At 35.6% G+C, this 18764-nt stretch overlaps 1 protein-coding gene across 1 annotated transcript; it reads right to left on the bottom strand.

Annotated features, from left to right (window-relative positions):
* Positions 1-287: 287 nt before the first annotated feature.
* On the bottom strand, positions 288-14805 carry LOC123544791 (FAD synthase-like; the record flags this gene model as incomplete). Its single annotated transcript, XM_053535169.1, has 5 exons — positions 14600-14805; positions 7617-7711; positions 3524-3647; positions 1150-1262; positions 288-428 (listed from the first exon to the last, which is right to left on the bottom strand). Coding segments are annotated over exons 1-5 (621 nt in total), but the record flags the coding sequence as incomplete, so codon positions are not given.
* Between the last annotated feature and the right edge of the window lie 3959 nt (positions 14806-18764).

The following is an 18764-nucleotide window of genomic DNA, read 5'->3' as shown; positions in this document are numbered from 1 at the left end:
TTAAGAAATGCAGAAGATCCATGGTCTATCTACAATAAAACAGCAGCTCTGCATTTGAATTTAAAGAAGAAATGAAGATCCATTATTATGCATCAAGAATAATAATTATAGAGACACACAGAAAAAGATAGAGTTTGCACTTCTTCGTTAAGACTTACCTTTTGTGTTCTTTTTTTCGTTCAGAAACTATTCATTGTTAGCCGAGCTGACAGACACTTTCTATATCAGAAACTACTTATGCATTAGTTATTGTACCTAAGTTACAACAGTGCACCTATACTACTTACTTTGAGCAAAGGAAAGGCATGTTCTAGTATTGAAGGCACCCCTGGAAACAGGTATGTATTTCTCACATTGACAAGTGGGTATCTGGTCCTCTTTCCTGTTGACTTGTCCTCCCCATACAGTAACTTGGCTGACTTTGGAACCTGATGTAGCAAAAAAACATTTAACTGAGAAAAATTTATTCTGTTCCTTTTTTATTCCATATAAGGCATTTTGAGGCATATCCATAACAATGTCACATAATAAAGTGAAACATCAATCCCTCTAGTATCAATGGCTTGAGCATCCAGGCTGAACTGATCATGTAGTCCCTGCCTTATACTTTTCCTTATACTCACCTTTGTACTGCTTGAAAACCTGGAAAACTCACAAAATATTTTTCTCATCACGTTGCGACCTCTAGTGATTAGTGTCTTACTGTTTATGAATTCCTGGTATTCATTAATTCTCATATATCTATTTAATTTATATAAGCAACAGCTTTCCAACTAACCAGAAAGGTTTTGCCAAGCTTAGCATCTTCGATCTTTTCAAAATGATATATTAAAGCAGGGCAGACTGATCAGGATCTGCACTGGTCGTAAAGACAGAACAATCGTGTCCAGCATGATAAGGGTTAAAGGTGATGGAAGACCTAACGTGTTACTGCAGGTGTTATTTCAGGTATGGACTTGCACCTGGATTCATCAGCCATCAGCAAGCCAGATTAATAGCTTCCGCACATTACAACTGGTATGGTTCAAATCCACAGAGGAGAAAGGCAAGTAAGTATAAGTAGGCAACCTGAAACCTTCAGCCAGAGTGGCTGCTAAGTGTTCTATTACTAAATTGGTATCATAAGAAGAATAAACAGTAAACATGTACTTTTGCCATTTTGAGCTTAGGAGAGTTGAGGTCATCTGTTCCAAAATATTTCTTACACAGTTCAACAAGATGTGGATTGGGTTCTATTGGTTCATCAAAAGCCTTTCCAACACCTGAAAAATAACTCTATTTGTTTTACCTTTAGCCTGCTGGCGGAAAGTTATTTGCCTTTGCAACCAGTGCAGACCAAGATCAGCCTGCACATCTGTGCAGGCTGATCATGTTCTGCACTGTTAGCTGTTCAGTCAGTAAATTTTCAGTGAACACTCCTTCAAATGATAAATGGTACTGCCCAAATTGAATGATGGACCAGTCCATTATAGAAATTTAGCAGGGTAAGTGTTAAATATTCGTACATGTACATACTGTGAAGTCATTGTAATTCATGTTGGATTTCATTGTGCCTACAAAATGAAATTTAAACTAGAATGTGTCTGTTGGACACAGGGTGTGCCCCCCCCCCCCACACACACACTGGTACAATAGTCACAAATAAGGGGCAATAATTCAAATGTTTGCAGTTTTAAGGGGGTATAGCCTCAACAAACATTTTATGAAAAGGATTCATTATTCTAGGCCATATACTTTTTGAGCTATGAGCATCACAACAAAAAATCCACTATTTTGGCTATTTCAAGGGCCATAACTCTGTAATAAGTGCAAAGATTCTCAAGAAGAATGCCAAGTGTGCAAGGTCACATTATGATAAAGACTCAAGCAAGGTTTCATGAATTTACATAAAAAAAACTTTTAAGCTAGGCACACAATTAGGTGAAAATGTGCATATTTTTACTATTTCAGGGTGTGCAAGTTTATATCATGATAAAGACTCATGCAAGTTTTCATCCATTTATATCATATACTTTTTAAGCTAGGTGCGTCACAAGGTGAAAATGTGCATTTTTACTTTTTCAGGGGCCATAACTCTAAAAATAGGGGGTGGAGGCAGACAAAAAAATAGGAGGTACACAAGTCACAACAATCACCTGAAATCCATAAACTGGTATGTCAAGGAAATAGTCATTTTAGCCAAATGATGAAACTTCAGGCCCATGAAATTAAATGATTTCTCACAATGTATTTGCCATATTTGTGACATTTTCCCCAAATATCACATCAAATTTGATCAGTAAGTTGTTAATGGAGAAGTCTTGTTCCATAGTTTATGTAATCTCCATATGCTATTTCGGGATCCTCCAGTTTTAACAGAAAGCTGTGTGCAAGTTGAGCTTCAGTTACAATAGAAGAATAGTGAATGGGTTAACGTGAATATGTAATTGCACATTGAAAATTTACTGACTGAATAGCGAACAGTGCAGAACATGATCAGCCAGCACAGATCTTGGTCTGCACTGGTCATGAAAGCAGAATCACTTGCTGCCAGCAGGCTAAAGGTTAAGTCACACAAACACAATTTACATCATATAGCAACTTTCACTCCATATGACCCTCCATAAATTATTGCAGGCAAAGGTGGGCACCTGCATTAAACCACAGACACATGGATGTCCTCCTTACATGAAAGAATTCTATATCCCGTGTAGGGTTTCAAACTGTTCCATAGTTTATGACACCTATGCTGGTTCTACGCATAAAATATCTAAACTGAATCATGAAATTGCATACTTTTATACTTAGCAAAATGGTCTAATACTGTTATGTCATAAATTACTGAGATCTGAAGGGTACTGCAAGCCATTCATACATGACATCAGAAATGAAGTTCAAAGACTTTTTCTAAAGTTCTGACTAAATAGCCCTGCAAAATTCTGTCAAACTATAGTATGGTCAAGAGCACAAACTATGGACCAGGCATTTATATAAGGAATCATGTAATAATTCCTTTTCTTGCATAATTCCTCAGTGTCAGTCCATAGTTTGTGCTATATGATCAATCTATATCAAACAAAAGTTTGCTGGGCTAAAAATCGGTAAAAATATATTCATGATGTCAAATTATAAAACATTAATTAAATGGATTGTCAGTAATCAGTCAAAACTATTTTCCCTCCCTTCTTCGGTTCATTGGACGTTGGGCAAATAGTTTTTGGCTATTGACCAGCAATCCATTCTGCTGAGTAAGTGCACAAAGTTGCGTCATACTTGCAATGTACTCACTATTACTAGTAGTACATTACAGCAGTTCAGTCTAAGTGTGAGAACCTATTTACTGCATAAATGCTAGGATATCATGGTTGCATTCAGCATTAACTTCCGTAAGTCATCATTCAGCCAATATTTCCCAGTCACAAAAATTACAGACAAATCCATGTGGCAAAATAAATCACTCATACAGTATCATACATATCTACTATTTAGCGTATATTTGAGTTATTGCATTTACAGTATAACCATTTGATATAGCTAGACATACTTTCAAAAGTGAGATCATCATGGGTTGGTCCAATGCCCCCTGACGTTATCACATACGTATACTTGGATGAAAACTCTACAATTTCCTTGGCAATTGTGTCTATGTCATCTGGGACAACAGATATCTGAAACAAAGAAAACTTACAATTTTGCAATAGACAGAATTGACAATGAATCAAACTATCTCACCTATGACCTCCAGGTGCAGTATTTTTAATAGGGGAATAACCATGATTTAAGAACCTTGGCCTGTATTCATCAACACTTAAAGTCTGAGTTTCAGACTTCGACTAAAAGAGTGGAGAATACTCAGTTTATCCGAACTTTGTTTATAGCAAACATGTACTAACAAAATTTCTCTGGAATATAAGTAGTTGTCAAATGTAGTTTTGTGTTTACCACCATTTTTCAAGAGTTTTTCAGTTATGTAATTGTGGGCAGTCAACCTTACCAGTGTACCTGGTTTCTGTACCAGTAAAAACCTGCTCTCCGAAAGTAACTGCTAACTTCCCCACATGAATCAGCCCTGAAGGACACAATGTCTTTTATCAAATCATCACAGAGGACATACACCTCACCCCAGGGATTGAACTCACGACCCCGCAATCCTTAGATCTGCCCTCGAGCTATTGAGCTAAGCGAGCATACTAGTTGTCGACTGTACATTCTTGTAAAGTTTCATCACAGTCAAAGCAAATACAAGCCTCAAGGAACAAGAACAAATTTGGCATTTTCAAGTCACAGACTCTGGGGTTCATAAGTGAAACAGTTTGATCATGTATGTACAAAAAATAAAGTTTCCTTTTTGATGTCATTTTAATTAGCCATATTCACCTATTTTAGCAATGCAACTTCATGATGACACACTGCTTACATTGTTTGCACGGGATTTATAGACTTTCTTCACAGAAGTATATCATCTTAAGAATTTCTCACTATTTTTTATTCATTATTCTTCAATGGACACTGGTGAATTAATCCTGTGAAATCATATAATTCATTGGCAAAAAAATGCGTGGTTTCGGCCAACATGATTTTTTATGGAGATACAAATTTGCGGATTTAAACTTTTGAAGATAAAATGAATGAAAATATCTTATGTTCATACAGTCCCCCACAAATATTGACAATCTGACTGTAAAATTATCGGAATGTACTACTCCCGCACGATAATTAAAACAATAACATGTTTGATAATTATGATATCTCTTCATTGAAACGTTTCAACACAGAAAATATTTTTGCATAACATTACAGTATGCACTTAACTTCTATCACTGACATTTTACCTTTTTGAGTTAAACGATGCATGAGAATCATATCAATCAAACAATAATATAAACATGCTGTTGTTTAAATTATCGTGCGGGAGTAATAAGTCATTGTGATATTTCAAATGACCACTGACAAACATAGCACACAATTTGTTGGCAGAGTATGAATATCACATCTTACAAAATCATTACTATTTGTGAGGGACTAAGTTTCATGGATTTTGTGGTTTCAGTCTTCCATGGAAATAAATTCCTCTGGAAGGATATTACTCCTACTCTTTTTAATCAACAAAATGAAGAATCCACAAATTTAGTGTCCCCACAAAATTTATGTCCCTATAAAACTGCTGTTTTGGCCAAAGCCACAAACTTAACTGATTTAACAGTATATGTGTAATACAATAATAAATGCTAATGCTTGTTCAACATAAACAAAGTACTGAAGACAATCCTGACATTTCTTACAATTTCTGCAGAATTTACATGAATATTGTAAATGAATGGCAGAAAATTTACTGTCATAACAATAATACAAAATGTTAATAATAAATTTTTATCTTTGCACTAAGTTGCCAAAACATACATATTACTTAAAACATAGAGTATTAGAGCCTAAATGTGCATTTCTATGAATAATTCAGCAATTATCACAACATGACTCTACAGCAGCATTTATTTTCCTCCATTTTGCTCTTTTACTAGTGTTTTTTAGCATATATATGGACTTTTCTGACTCGCATCATAGTATATGTAAAGAAAAAGTAAATATCACAAGCTCACTGCTAGTTCTGTATTTTAGATTATTTATTTAATACAAATATACATAATATTCCAGATGTATTTAATTGCAGTTACTTTATAGGACATGTTGAAAGTTTTCAAAAATTCATTGCAAACAAGAGCTGTCGGAAGGACGGCCTGTTCCATTATTTGAAAATGTTGTAAAAATAACAGAGAATAGTGACTGGAACAGAAAAAATTACATTTTTTGTGTAAAAAATATTAAAGAGGAATAAGAAAAACCTTGGTGTAGGTGTATTAAGAAACAATGTAGAGATTTTTAAACAACTGAAAAACAAGAGCTGTCTCCATAGGATGACACATGCCCCCGATGGCACTTTGAATGAATAGTTATGGCCGATGTTAGAGTTTAGGAACTTTGACCTACGGACCTGGGTCTTGCGCGCGACACGTCGTCTTACTGTGGTACACATTCATGCCCAATAATTTTAAAATCCATGCATGAATGACAAAGATATGGACCGGACATGCCCATCAATGCACTATCATGAAATATGACCTTTAACGTCTAAGTGTGACCTTGACCTTTGAGCTACGGACCTGGGTCTTGCGCGCGACACGTCATCTTACTGTGGTACACATTCATGCCAAGTTATTTGAAAATCCATCCATGGATAACAAAGATAAGGACCGGACACGAATGCACTATCATGAAAAATGACCTTTAACGTCTAAGTGTGACCTTGACCTTTGAGCTACGGACCTTGGTCTTGCGCGCGACACGTCGTATTACTGTGGTTCACATTCATGCCAAGTTATTTGAAAATCCATCCATGGATGACAAAGATATGGACCGGACACGAATGCATTATCATGAAAAATGACCTTTAACGTCTAAGTGTGACCTTGACCTTTGAGCTACGGACCTGGGTCTTGCGCGTGACACGTCCTCTTACTGTGGTTCACATTCATGCCAAGTTATTTGAAAATCCATCCATTGATGACAAAGATATGGACCGGACACGAAAATTGCGGACAGACCGACAGACAGTTCAAAAACTATATGCCTCCCTTCGGGTGCATAAAAAGGAGGAACATGAAAAGAAAGTATAGCAAGAGTGCCAAGTGTCACAAAATATGCTATTTACTGCAAATTAATTTTGACTTTTATAATACTGTACTCATTGAGCAGACTAGCTGTTAATTTTCTGAATTTCGACAAATATAAGGGCTATAATTCCAAAGGGACTAGGACTATCCCGCTTGTTATCTATCTTGGCAAAGTTAATATGCAAATAAACGTTCTGACTAAATCTGCGGAACATTGGGTAAGAAGTGCCTAAGTTAATTTATCGGACACTGTCAACGTTTACAATTTTAGTAATTCGGGAGCCATAACTCAAGACTGACTGGGACTATCTAGTTGGGTGTTGAACTTGTCAGAGATATTATGCCCATAAACATTGTGACCAAGCTGAGTGAATATTGGATAAAAAGTACTCAAGTCAGAGAGCGAACACTGTCAATTTTTGCTATTATGAGTAATTCAAGCGATGTAACTCTGGAGACACTGATCCGAACTAACTTGACCTAGATTTTACAGCTGGTCATAAAACTTGGCATAGATTTTAGAGAGATACACACTCTGTATATGTTTAGATCAGTTCTGATATAAAATACTTATTAAGCAAATACTGATTTTTTCCACCTGCCTACCCATCCACCTGCTCCCATTTTCTCAAATGGGTGCATAAAAAATATCTATATGTCAGGGGAGAAGGGAAGTGTCCGGGAATGGGGAGAAGGGGAGATATTGGGGAAGTGCATCAAAACGGGGTATGAGGGATACTATTTACTGTGCCAAAATAACAATGCTGAAACAACTGGACAAGAATGTTTCAAGTTTACATTAATACCTACTATTAGTACAGGAAAGACATTTAAATATTTCATTTTGTGAATTAAAAATATAGCCTCTGGCAATTTATTAGTGCAAAATTAAATTAATTTCTAACCCTGTATATGATGATTTTATTGACCGGTCAAATGTTTTCAAAGAGAATAAATATATAAACAAACCTTTTTCACTTTAACACCCCATGAGAACAAATGTCTGGTCATGAAATGTGTGTTAGTGTCTGCAACTTGACCTTTTAAGATTTCATCTCCAATCACTGAAATTAGACTAATGAAATCAGAATAGATGTCACTGATGTACAGGTTATGAATTAGAACTTTGACCATGGAAGTATAAACCTAAAAACAACTGGTATCATCTAACAATGGTAACATTTGTAACTGAACCAACCGATAAAAATTGTAATAAAATGTGAAAGGAATTTTAATGGACATCAACCACTTCACCTCCACATGACATTACTGTCTGATCCACCTTTTCATAACAAGGGTTTTTCCCGATGTCTCTTTGACCTTTACCTTGCTAAATTTCTAAAATGGACTGGTCTACCATTCAATTTTGGCAATACCATTTACTATTCAAAGGGGTGTTCACCGAAAATTTACTGACTAAATAGCGAACAGTGCAGACCATGATCAACATGCACGAATGTGCAGGCTGATCTTGGTCTGCACTGGTTGCAAAGGCAGAATCACTTGCCGGCAGCAGGCTAAAGGTCAAATATACAATACCATTTGTATTATACATCATTCTAAACAACTCCCAGAATGATTAACAGGAACTTTTAGTTTTTAAAATATTTTGTGACATTTTTTTTTTTTTTTTTTTTTTGTTGGGTTTAACGTTGCACCGACTTTGTGACATTTAGAATGATAATATAATATATGAGGATGCTGCAAAATACCGTTCAAGTAAAACACTGTTTCTTATTAGCAGATCTAACAGTTAAAGAAAACTAGAAGATGCTTTTGTAGAAAAGCACATGTCTCCCCCAAAGCATAGAAGCAATAGGCAAGAAGTCAATAGGGGACAGGATCAAAAGTCAAAGAGACATTGTTGGTTGGTTAAGAGACTGAAATGCAACAGGATCATCTGGAGGCATATCCAATCATCCCACAAAGTTTCAACATTCCCGGTCAAGTGGTTCTCAAGTGATTGATAGGAAACAGTTTTCCATGTTCAGGCCCCTGTGACCTTTATCTTTGATAGTGACCCCAAAATCATTAGAGGTCATCTACTCCTTAAGCCCTAGCATCCTATGAAGTTGCAAGGTTCTAGGTCGAATGGTTCTCCAGCTATTGATCAGAAACGTTTTCCATGTTCTGGTCCCTGTGAACTTGACCTTTGATCAAGTGACTCAAATATCAATAGGGGTCAACTACTCTGCATGTCCAATCATCCTATGAAGTTTCAACATACTGGGTCAAGTGGCTCTTAAGTTATTGATCAGAAACAGTTTTCCATGTTCAGGTCCCTGTGGCCTTGATCTTTGATTCTGATAAAGTGACCCAACAAGAGCTGTCTGATGACAGCGCGCTCAACTATTCGAAGAATTGATTGAAGAATGGGGTCAAAATATTTCCACGGATATTCAGACAAAAGAAATAAATAGATTAGACAAACAATGTTCCTGTATTACTATGATTTCGATAAGTCTTGCACTAAACGGCAATATATGAGGCAATTTCAAAGTCCAAAAAGGGCCATAATTCAGTCAAAATAGTTATGTACTCTTGCCTACAGATGGAAATCATAATGATTAACATTCTGACAAAGTTTCATGAAGATATGGTCATAAATGTGGCCTCTGGAGTGTTAACAAGCTTTTCTTTTGATTTGACCTGGTGACCTAGTGACCTAGTTTTTGACCCTACATGACCCAGATTCAAACTGGACCTTAAGATCATCAAGATTAACAATCTGACCAAGTTTCATGAAGATACAGTCATAAATGTGGCCTCTACAGTGTTAACAAGCTTTTCCTTTGATTTGACCTGGTGACTTTTTTGACCCCACATGACCCAATATCAAACTCGTCCAAGATTTTATTGAGGGTAACATTCTGACCAAGTTTCATTAAGATTGGGCCAAAATTGTGACCTCTAGAGTGTTAACAAGCTTTTCCTTTGATTCAACCTGGTGACCTAGTTTTTTACCCCAGATGACCCAATATCAAACTCGTCCAAGATTTTATTGAGAGTAACATTCTGACCAAGTTTCATTAAGATTGGGCCAAAATTGTGACCTCTAGAGTGTTAACAATCAAATTGTTGCTGACGCCGCCGCCGAAGCCAACGACGGACACGGGGCGATCACAAAAGCTCACCTTTGAGCACTTCGTTCTCAGGTGAGCTAAATAATTAAGTTGACTCGGTAGTTTTACAAGCACTAATATGATCACTAGGGATATATGTGACAACAGCTTGTGTGTTGTTTTTTTGTGTGTTTTTACTGCCTTTCTAATTACTCCAGGTAAAATCGATGTTCCTAAAACTTGAGTCATTTTTTTAAAAATATTTTTTTGAAATTACTGGTAAGTCTTGGAACTGTAAAAAAAATAACTATTTTTTTGTGTCCCAAGACTTGGGGAAAAGATCTTACTGGTCAGATATACTTGCTCCAATAAATTAAACATTATTATTCATGTAGAAACTTCAAATTTGTTGAATTTGACTCATAATTTTAAATAACAGACTTAAATCTTTGGAAATATGATGTGATCAGTAACAAGGAGATATCTACCCCGACACCGGATTCTATACACGCCACACAGCAGACTGCTAAATTGCAGAAACAAAACACAAAATACACATTCAAAAAATATCAGCGAGGCAATTTTATGCTTTAAGGGCAAAAATAATTCATTATCAGAGATGTTATCATTACAAATACACATGTACAAAATGTACATATACCAGAAAACGTTCCCAACAGATTTCAATGGGGATTTTCTAACAGAAATATGCAGAATAAGTTTGGATGTGACAGGAGAGCAACAGCAGGCTTTCAAGTGACCTTTGATGAAAAACTAGGAGAAAAGTAGGAGCCTCTGACAAAAAAAGTAGGAGAAAAGTAGGAATCTGATAATAAAAAGTAGGAACTTATGAGAACAAACTCAGGCCCGGACTCAGAAATATTTGATTGGTTAGGCATTAAGTTTTAGAACAGAAGCGACACAGGCAAGGTGCATGGCGCCTAAAGGTTTTGAGGTACTGAAGAGGTATTCCCCTCATTTGAGGGATGGAGATCAGGGGACTGTTGGACAATTTTGAAATAAAGGTATGAAACGGTGGGCTCTGGTGCATTTTTTGGTCTAAATTTTGATGTATGGGAGGAGGCATCCCAGACATTTAAGGGGGGTCAGGGGCTTCTCCCCCTCGAAAATTTTGAAACACATGTATGTAATGTTGGGCTCTGGTACATTTTTTGGTCTAAATTTTTAAGTTTGAGAGGAAGTATCCCAGTTATTTTAGGGGGGTCAAGGGGCTCTTTGAAAACTTTGAAATATAGGTATGAAATGGTGGGCTCTGGTGCAATTTTTGGTCTAAATTTTGAGGTATGGGAGGAGGTATCCCAGTCATTTTAGGGGTGGGAGGCGGGGTTTAAGAGGGTTCTCCCCAGGGAAAATTTTGAAATACAAGTATGAAATGGTGGGCTCTGGTACATTTTTTGGTCTTAATTTTGAGGTACTGGGAGGGAAACTTTCCTCAGTTGCGTGCAACTTTGATGAGTATAGGTCACTTCTCAGCAAACTTGGGGGGCATGGGCACCCTCTGTCTAGCCCTGGATCTGGGCCTGAATCTTGTACATTTACTCACAATTACGTAGCAGGACATAAATCATGACATATAAGGTCTGTCTATTTTTATGATCCTTTGATAGGGCTGTCATTGATTGGGTCTTAGGCATATCGGCAATACCGATATATCAGAAGACCAATATCGACGATACATCGATATATCGATTATTAAGTTAGATTAACAACCTTTTAGTTCATATGCATACTATATACCGTCCTGTAAATGCTATTTTTAGTTTTATTGCATACTTATCTAAATGTACAATTTTGTGAACTTAATGAGGGTCTGAGTGTTTATCTGGATAGCTTTTTCTCTCTGTAAAATATCGATTTTTGAAAATTGGAATCGATAATTGATCGACAAAAATATATCGTTGATACATCGATATCGTTTCCATCGATGACAGCCCTATCCTTTGAGGTCCCCATTGTACATAGCTACCTGCAACCTCTTACGCTTCAAAATAAAGGTCAGTCTTCAACTCACATAACAAACTGTCACCAGCAGCATGTCAAAGATCTCTAGAGCATCACAAGTACACTACCAGTCCTTATATTATGTAACAAAATTAATTATATAAATAGACTTACAATATTTGTTAACATATTTCTTCTTCTTTAAATAAACAAGAGGGCCAAGATGGCCCTAGGTCGCTCACCTGAGAAACACACCATAACAGTGTAAACATGTTTGACCTGGTAATTTCATGGAAAAAAATATTCTGACCAATTATCATTAAAATTGGAGCAAAAAATTTTGAGTATAAATAAGTATTTTCTTTGATTTGACCTAGTGACCTAGTTTTTGACCCCAGATGACCCATATTCGAACTTGATCTAGATTTCATCAAGGCTATCATTCTGACCAAATTTCATGAAGATCAATTGAAAAATACAGCCTCTATCGCATAAACAAGGTTTTTCTTTGATTTGACCTAGTGACCTAGTTTTTGATCCCAGACTACCTATATTCGAACTTGACCTAGATTTCATCAAGGCAACCATTCTGACCAAACTTTATGAAAATCCAGTGTAAAATGCACCCCCTATTGCATATACAAGGTTTTTCTTTGATTTGACCTAGCGACCTAGTTTTCAAACCCAGATGACCAATATTCGAACTTGACCTAGATTTCATCAAGGCTTTCATTCTGACAAAATTTCATGAAGATCAGTTGAAAAATACAGCCTCTATCGCATACATAAGGTTTTTCTTTGATTTAACCTAGTGACCTACTTTTTGACCCATATTCAAACTTGACCTAGATTTCATCAAGGCAATCATTCTGACCAAATTTCATGAAGATTAATTGAAAAATACAGCCTCTATCGCATACAGAAGGGTTTTCTTTGATTTGACCTAGTGACCTACTTTTTGACCCTAGATGACCCATAATCAAACTCAAAATAGACTTTATCAAGGCAATCATCCTGACCAAATTTCATTAAGATCAATTGAAAAATACAGCCTCTATCGCATACACAGGGGTTTTTTTTATTTGACCTAGTGACCTACTTTTTGATCCCAGATGACCCATTTTCAATCTCGGCCTAGATTTTATTAAGGTTATCATTTTGACTTAATTTCAGGAAGATCTATTGAAAAATACAGCCTCTATCACATATACAAGCTTTTCCTTTGATTTGACCTAGTGACCTACTTTTTGACCCCAGATGACCCGTATTCGAACTTGGCCTAGATTTCATCAAGGCAATCATTCTGACCAAAATTCATGAAGATTAATTGAAAAATACAGCCTCTATCGCATACCCAAGGTTTTTCTTTGATTTGACTTAGTGACCTAGTTTTTGATCCCAGATGACCCCTTTTCAAACTTGGCCTAGATTTCATCATGGTAATCATTCTGACCAAATTTCATGAAGATTAGTTGAAAATACAGCCTCTATCGCATACACAAGGTTTTTCTTTGATTTGACCTAGTGATCTAGTTTTTGACCCCAGATGACCAATTTTCGAATTTGGCCTAGATTTCATCAAGGTTATCATTCTGACCAAAATTCATGAAGATTAATTGAAAATTACAGCCTCTATCGCATACACAAGGTTTTTCTTTGATTTGACCTAGTGACCTATCTTTTGGCTCCAGATGACCCATTTTCAAACTCGGCCTAGATTTCATCAAGGTAATTATTCTGACCAAATTTCATGAAGATCAGTTGAAAAATACAGCCTCTATCGCATACACAAACTAAATGTTGACAGACGACAGACAGACAGACGACAGACAACTGACCAGACATGGAGTGATCAGAAAAACTCACCTGAGCTAAAAAGTAGGATTAGTAGGAGTTTTTTCAAAAAAAGTAGGAACAAACCTAAAAAGTAGGAAAAGTAGAAAAAAGTAGGACTACTTGAAAGCCTGCAACAGTCAAAAGTTATCACGCTGTCCCGAAACGTCCTGTTATTTGGACTAGATGTCATAATAATCCTTAACATGTTTGAACAGAAATAATATATCTAAAACAGCGATCTTTTCTTGGATATAATCATTGTTTTAGTTCTGGCTACCATAACTTAACTGACGCATTTTCTGATGGTCGCATCCATTAAGTTATGGCGAAACCACATTAGGTTAACTAACCAGTATCAAACCATGCAACATCTCGCAGTCTCTCGTGAAAAACTGATGACGTCATGCAACAGTTCAGAGCACGTGGTTTTTTTTGAAAATCAAGATCAAAATTTACATATTTATGAATTTAATTTGATCACTAACATAACCATTTTTGATAAAATTCATAAAAAAACATACCTTAAAAGGTTTAAGTTCTCAGAAAAGGTCAATAAATAACGATTCTATACCGCCTATTGGTTTTCAAAATGAAGAGTGCCCTGATCAGGTGACAACTGCAATGGCGGACAAAATATTGCTGACAGGGGTACCAATTTGAAACTTGTGTGTATAACTTGTGTTCAAATTATGTTGCATGGATTGTTTTATGCCAGATCAAAAGAAAAATGGATTAGAAATATTTTAAAGTAAAAGATGAGTCCACTGCATTCCATTTGATGAAATTATAGCGTGACAGACTTCTGGCACGATTCCTGGTTAGGTTTCAGTACGGGATTCATTTCAGCTCAGTGATCCATAACAGCACATAAACATCTCTGAGCTGAAATTTTTTAGCTATCATTGTTTGTACCATTAGATTCGATCGATTTATTATCTTGTGCCTTTTTGACAAAATTCCTTTCCATTTTAACTCCAAACAATGATTTAATTCTATGACAAATCACTGTTCGGAATATATTATGTCTTAAACTGAGATATGATAATTGCCACAAAGATCAACCCTACGTATTAAGTTCACTATACAGCATACCAATGATCCCTGCTGTGTAATCTTTTGCTTGCTCACTCTCTGACATTTTGAGCACTGTCTTTGTTCCAGAACAGAAGTGATTTTTGATGACAGTTATTCTTCTGATGGGGGATGCTATGTGCGACAATTTTCCATAAACATTCAACATGTCAACAAATAACTACATAAGAATTCAACATATTCGTTCTTTGACACTCTTTCTGATTTTTGACCGGTTGTGAAAATTATGAGCATTATATTTTTATGAGCACCGTTATACGAAAACCGAAATGTACGTTATACCACGGAATGTTTCAAAAATAAAATAAAACCGTGGAATGTTTCAAAATAAAATAAATAATAAAATCTGTAAGAAGATCCTTTGGAAGAATATAATGCAACCAAGCAAAATACTAACAGACTCGGTTTGATTGAGTCTGTTCATGAGAGGTAGTGGAAAGTGCAACACCCGACACGCCCCCTAGCACCGGCTTAAGTGGAACTCTATTACCTACGAACATCGAGTGGACTCCATGATTCCAAAGGACTAGAAAATATAACAACACTGAAAGACATAAAGGTCAGATTTAATTAATCTCTTCTACGTTACAAAATATTGAATGTAGATCTACATTAAAAGATATCAGGCTGGGACATGTGTTCCATACATCTCATGAAAGAAACCTTCTTTCATGTGACAAGTTCATATAAATCCAATGGACTATGAAAGTTTTACTTCTAAAACGTTCTATGATTTATTGGTTTCAGGCAGTACATACTGTTCATACTGTTCCAAGACCAGTTGTGTGATATGTAGATTCTCATAAATCTGTGGGTTCTATGGTCTTTTTAAATATTTTGTTTTCCCTGAATTTTCAATTGAAAAAGGCTTTACGCCTCTCGGTTTAAATTTAATGTTCATAAAGATAAGATTGATTTTGAGTCGGCAAGACGATTACAAGGAACATAAGCTCTGGTGATCTTTTTTAACCGACTATATAAAACGTGTTGGTAGGCTACAAATATAAAGAAAGGATAATTTACAACATAAAATCTTTGAGACACACGCTAATCCTACCAACTTTGGTTTAAACTGCTTAAAAGAAGAATTAATTACAAGGTGACCAGGAATATGGGGCAAAGGTGCCGTAGTTAAAAAATATCTTCAAAAATCAGAATATCACTCAAATCAGGTTTGAAATGACATGATTAGCATCTTTTTCATAAAGTAATTTAATAATCATTAATTGAAGGGCAAATAAGAATTACAGATTGATATATTATGGTTACAAGCATATAAGTTTAAGAATTAAACATATAAACACTCTCACATAAGCTTTATCCTTAGATTTGTCAACAAGCAGGGTTGCTAAGCATAAAAGTACTTCGCATTCAAGGCAAATAGTACACAGTTACATGTTAGATTGACTCTATCAAGGTATATAATCATAATAAACATAAATTAGACACAACATGAACTAAAGCAAGATATAACATCTAAATGCAAATGAGAGCACGTGTTAAATAGACTCGACATTTAGCTAAAGCAAATACTGGAAGACAAAACCTACATACAGCAAACACAAGAGCAGTAAGCAGACTTACAAAATCAATGGCTTGTATATAAAGCATCAGAACAAAAATAAAACGAAAAGGAACAAAAACAAACTTAAGGTTTAGGAGTATATCACCAAAACACAGAAATATTTTATAAACGAATAACATCGTTACCAATATTTTACTTAACCATAACATGTTCTGCCGTACTGTCCCGTACTGAAAATATTCTGAAAAAGTTGTCCCCCTTTGAAAATGAATGCCATTTGTAAAGAAATAAAAATAAACAATTGCTGAAAACTGTGTTCCACTTAATTATGTGAAATTTCAACACTCGCATGCGATTGCAAATGAATCAAAACTAACATGTGTAACAATTCTTTGAAAATGGTGAGTTTTTGAAGGTGTTTGACTGCCCGGGAGTGGGTCCCATTTAGGCAGTCCTTTTTTCGGAATTCAATGTTTATATTAGTATACTGACACTTGTTTTGTTGTTTTTGTAATGATAAAGTGTATATGTCTTATATTACTCTACAAAACAAGTGTCATTATACTGATATAAGCATTGAATTCCGAAAAAAGAACTATTTAAACAGGCCCCACTTCCAGACAGTCAAGCGCTTTTAAAAACTCACCATTTTCAAGGAACTGTTACACATGTTTGTTTGGGTGCATTTATAATAGCGTGCGAGTGTTGAAATTTCACACAACTAGGTGGAACACAGTTTTCAACGATTGTTTATTTTTATTTCTTTACAAATGGCATTCATTTTCAAAGGGGGACAACTTTTTCAGAATATTTTCAGTACGTGACAGTACGGCAGAACATGTAATGGTCAGGTAAAATATTGGTAACGATGTTTAGAGATGGTACCTACCCAAATAAATCAAAGGGGACAACTCTGAATTTATCAAAAAACTGAAGCCAACATTAAACATTGATCAAAAGTGAAAGAAAAATCAGATAGGTCCTTTTTCAAACAACTTATCAGGCAGACAAAATATGACCTACATTTGTTTAAATCCCTTTGTATTCAATATACAATACGCACGCTTTTCTCATGACTTACACTGACAGTTATTAGCTCGACTATTCGAAGAATAAGTAGAGCTATCCTACTCACCACGGCGTCGGCGTCGGCGTCACACCTTTGTTAAGTTTTTCGTACCAGTCCACATTTTGACAAAGTCTTTTGAGATAAAGCTTTGAAACTTTCAACACTTGTTTACCATCATCATGGCCAGTTATAGGCAAGAGCACATAACTCCATCAAGGATTTTGGCTGAATTATGGCCCCTTTTGACTTAGAAATCAATGTTAAGTTTTTCGTACCAGTTCATATTTTGACAAAGTCTTTTAAGATAAAGCTTTGAAACTTTCAACACTTGTTTACCATCACCATGGCCAGTTATAGGCAAGAGAAGATAACTCCATCAGGGATTTTGGCTGAATTATGGCCCCTTTCGACTTAGAAATCTTGGTTAAGTTTTTCGTACCAGTCCATATTTAGACAAAGTCTTTTGAGATAAAGCTTTGAAACTTTCAACACTTGTTTACCATCACCATGTCCAGTTATAGGCAAGAGCACATAACTCCATCAAGGATTTTGGCTGAATTATGGCCCTTTTTGACTTAGAAATCTGGGTTAATATTTCGTACCAGTTCATATTTTGACAAAGTCTTTTGAGATAAAGCTTTGAAACTTTCAACACCCGTTTACCATCACCATGTCCAGTTATAGGCAAGAGTACATAACTCCATCAAGGATTTTGGCTGAATTATGGCCCCTTTTGACTTAGAAATCTTGGTTAAGTTTTTCGTACCAGTGCATATTTTTGTAGTGTTTGACATATGGCTTTGAAACTTTTATCACTTGTTAAGTATAATAGTTTTTATCTGTAGGAAAGAGAACATAACTCTGTCACCTATTTTGGCAGAATTATGGTCCTTTTTGGACTTTGAAATTGGTTCTGTTTTCATACAAGTCCATGTTTTGTCAAAACTATTTGACATATGGCTTTTAAACTTTGAACACTTGTTTATCATTATGATTTCCATCTGTAGGCAAGAGTACATAACTATTTTGACTGAATTATGGCCCTTTTTGGACTTTGAAATTGGCTCATATATTGCCATTTAGTGCAAGACTTATTGAAATCAAAGTAATACAGGAACATTGTTCGTCTAATCTATTTATTTCTTTTGTCTGAATATCCGTGGAAATATTTTGACCCCATTCTTCAATCAATTCTTCGAATAGTCGAGCGCGCTGTCATCAGACAGCTCTTGTTTTGTAAGTTGTAGTGAGGCCCTGACAGAAAGTTTAGTAATGCATGAAGATTATATAGAAGAATGCATACATTCCTTTGAAGAAAATTAACGACATTAAGACACGTTATTAAGTTTTGATCTTTTAGCCAAAGTTGTTTATTTATTGTTCTCATTGGTGATACATTGGTTTACACAACATTTATATATCAAAATGTAAAATGTTTATCTCCAACAATGAGAAATAACAAAACAAGTTAAATTGGTAACACAAAAATTCATTGTCGTCAAATATAATTACAATGTTTTAAGATAGTGGTTGTAATTACTACATGTTAAGGTAGCTGACAAGTAATGACT

This window comes from Mercenaria mercenaria, unplaced genomic scaffold (assembly GCF_021730395.1).
Source record: "Mercenaria mercenaria strain notata unplaced genomic scaffold, MADL_Memer_1 contig_4560, whole genome shotgun sequence".
NCBI classification, from domain to species: Eukaryota; Metazoa; Mollusca; class Bivalvia; order Venerida; family Veneridae; genus Mercenaria; species Mercenaria mercenaria.
Note: the sequence above shows the minus strand (reverse complement) of the source record. Positions and strands in the feature narration are given on the sequence as shown.